General features: G+C 72.6%; 1 protein-coding gene across 1 annotated transcript; it reads left to right on the forward strand.

The window, feature by feature from the left end:
- Nucleotides 1-606: 606 nt before the first annotated feature.
- LOC119091865 (extracellular serine/threonine protein kinase four-jointed) lies at nucleotides 607-1,912 on the forward strand. Its single transcript, XM_037214769.1, has one exon. It carries the CDS (start codon nucleotides 794-796, stop codon nucleotides 1,610-1,612), a length of 819 nt encoding a protein of 272 aa, XP_037070664.1. The 5' UTR covers nucleotides 607-793; the 3' UTR covers nucleotides 1,613-1,912.
- The last annotated feature ends 637 nt before the right edge of the window (nucleotides 1,913-2,549 follow it).

Raw genomic sequence — 2,549 nt, forward strand, 5'->3', positions numbered from 1 at the left:
CCGCCGCCGGTAATTCACATGGCCCTCCTCCGCTGATTGAGCGTCGTGACGTTTTTCGCAGGTGCACGCGCGGCCAGGGCTCCGCCCCCGCGCCGCCGGCGCCAGCCCCCCCGCCGGCCGCCGCGACCGCCGCGCCGCCGCTTCAGTCGCGCCGGGTCCCGCCGAGCCAGCCGCACGGGCGCCGGTAGCGCCGCGCCGCGCCCATGACCGCGTGAGCCGGCCGCTATGCACAAGGTGGAGCTGTTCGGAGTGCGCGTGGCGGCCGTCGCGCACGGCGCAGGCGCTGTGCGTCATCACGGCCGGCGTCGCGTTCGTGCTGGGCACGGTGATCGGCGTGCTGATTCCCGCTGTACGTGCTGGCCGCCGCTGTACGCGACGCCCGAGCCGGCGTCGGCGCCGACACCCGACGCCGACGCCGACACCGCGGCCGCCGGAGCCGGCCGGCCTGCTGGAGGCGCTGTCGCGACGGCCGCCGCTGGCCGCGCCACGCCCGCCGCCGTCCGTCATGCCGCCGATGGAGGAGGTGCACCTGGCGGCCACGGTCAGCCCGCGGGCGCCGGGCGCGGCCTCAGGCACGGCGCGCACCCCGCCGCCGTCGGAGGAGCCGACGCGCGTGGAGACGCCGCTGCCGGCGCCGTCGCGCAACGCCTCGCAGCCGCTGACGGACGGCATCTTCTGGAGTGAGGCGGTGGAGGCGTCGCTGCCGGCCGGCGTCGACGACGCGGCCGTCGAGGCGTGGCGCTCGTTCTGCCGGCACTCGGCGCTCATCAAGGTGGAGGAGGGCTGCGGCCGCATGCAGAACCGGCTGCTGACGTTCGAGAACGGCACGCAGTCGTGCTGCCGCTACCGGCAGAACTTCGACCAGATCCAGGGCGAGATTTTCAGCTTCCTGCTGAGCCGTGAGCTGGGCATCGGCAACCTGCCGCCCACCTCGCTGATGCTGGTCCGGCCGGGCGAGTGGCAGTGGTCGGCGGTGCGTGCGCAGCTCAGCCTGGCCCAGTGGGCCGAGGACCGACCGGTGGTGCTGACGCAGTTCCGCGAGCAGCTGGCGCCCGCATTCATCCCCGAGCCATTCCGCGGGCCCGAGCGGCGCCTGCACCCGGTGGACCTGTCGCTGCGCGGCCTGGAGCTGGAGCAGCACCGCGACACGCTCGTCGAGCTGGCGCAGTGGTCGGACCTCATCGTGTTCGACTATCTCACCGCCAACCTCGACCGCGTCGTCAACAACCTCTACAACATGCAGTGGAACCCGTCCATGATGGAGGCGCCAGCGCACAACCTGGTACGCGACACCGCCTCCGGGCTGCTGCTCTTCCTCGACAACGAGTCGGGCCTGCTGCACGGCTACCGGCTGCTGGAGAAGTACGAGCCGTACCATCGTACCATGCTGGACGCCACGTGCGTGTTCCGGCGCGCTACGGTGCGGCGCATTCGCCAGCTGCGCGAGGCGGGCGACGTGGGGACCACGCTGCGCCGCACCTTCCGCGAGACGCACCCCGAGCTCGTGGACTTCCTGCCCACGCTGCCCGAGAAGAGCATCAAAATACTGAAGCGACGCATAGACAATGTGCACGAGGTGATCGAGCGGTGCGAACGGACATACGCCAGCTAGTGCGCGCCGTGCCGCCAGTCATTGTTGTTATTTCATCGGGCGTCCGTCCGCCGGCGTGGACCGCGTGCCGGGCGCTGTGTGGGGCCGAGTGCTTTAACGCCGCCGCCGCAGCACGGCCGGGGCGACGACGCCGCGGCTGCCGGGTGTCGTCGCATTCCGGCCGTGCCGGCGCTGCCGCCCGGCCAGACCATTTTGTCCCACCCTCCTCATTTTGTGATAATTGAGCGCTGCGAGGAAGCCTGTGATTACGCGGGCGGGCCCGCCCCGCGGTCTGCCGCCGGCCATCGCAGCGGCCATCGGCGCCGCCGCCATTCGCCGCGCGGCGCGCGCTGCCCCGCTGTCGGCGCCGGCGAACGCCGCTGCCGCTGCTGCCGCCGCCGCCGCCGCCGCCGCCGCCGCCGCCGCCGCCGCCGCCGCCCGCTGACCGGCGGCGGTCGCCGCGTGGCTTACGCGCCCGGCCAGCGGCGGCATTCCGCCGCGCGAAAAGAATGCGTGCCGGGTGGGGTGAGGCGGTGGCGTCCGCGCGCGGGCCGCGGCAGGACGAGGGAGCGGGGCGCGACACGGGCGGCCAGCGGGCGGCCGCGTGCTCAGTAAAAGCGCCACTTGGCCGGGTTTATGGGCCATTCGTGCCACCAGGCTCCCAGCCAATGAGCGTCAGTAATTGAGCGGGCCGGGCTGGCAGAGTAAACAAAGTACTAAGCGTTGGGACTCCGCGTCGTTAAGATACCATCGCGCACTTTCGGCGTTGACCCGTCTGGAAGTCGCATTCACGTTGCGGCCGGTTGGCACCAAGCGCGCCGGTCTCGTCTTTGTCACCCGCGTCACGCCGCCCCGCGCCGCGCGCCTGTTGCGCGGTCGGCCGTGATCGCGGCGCCGCTCCGACCGCGGGTCGCCGCGGGTCACCACAGGTCAGCGCCGAGGATCACCCTATGGCGAC

This window comes from Pollicipes pollicipes, unplaced genomic scaffold (assembly GCF_011947565.3).
Source record: "Pollicipes pollicipes isolate AB1234 unplaced genomic scaffold, Ppol_2.1 Scaffold_3447;HRSCAF=4054_pilon_pilon_pilon, whole genome shotgun sequence".
In the NCBI taxonomy this organism is placed as follows: Eukaryota; Metazoa; Arthropoda; class Thecostraca; order Pollicipedomorpha; family Pollicipedidae; genus Pollicipes; species Pollicipes pollicipes.

Excerpts from the sequence above, each read along its gene's own strand:
- LOC119091865 (XM_037214769.1), top strand. The coding sequence starts at position 794 with ATGCAGAACCGGCTGCTGACGTTCGAGAACGGCACGCAGTCGTGCTGC.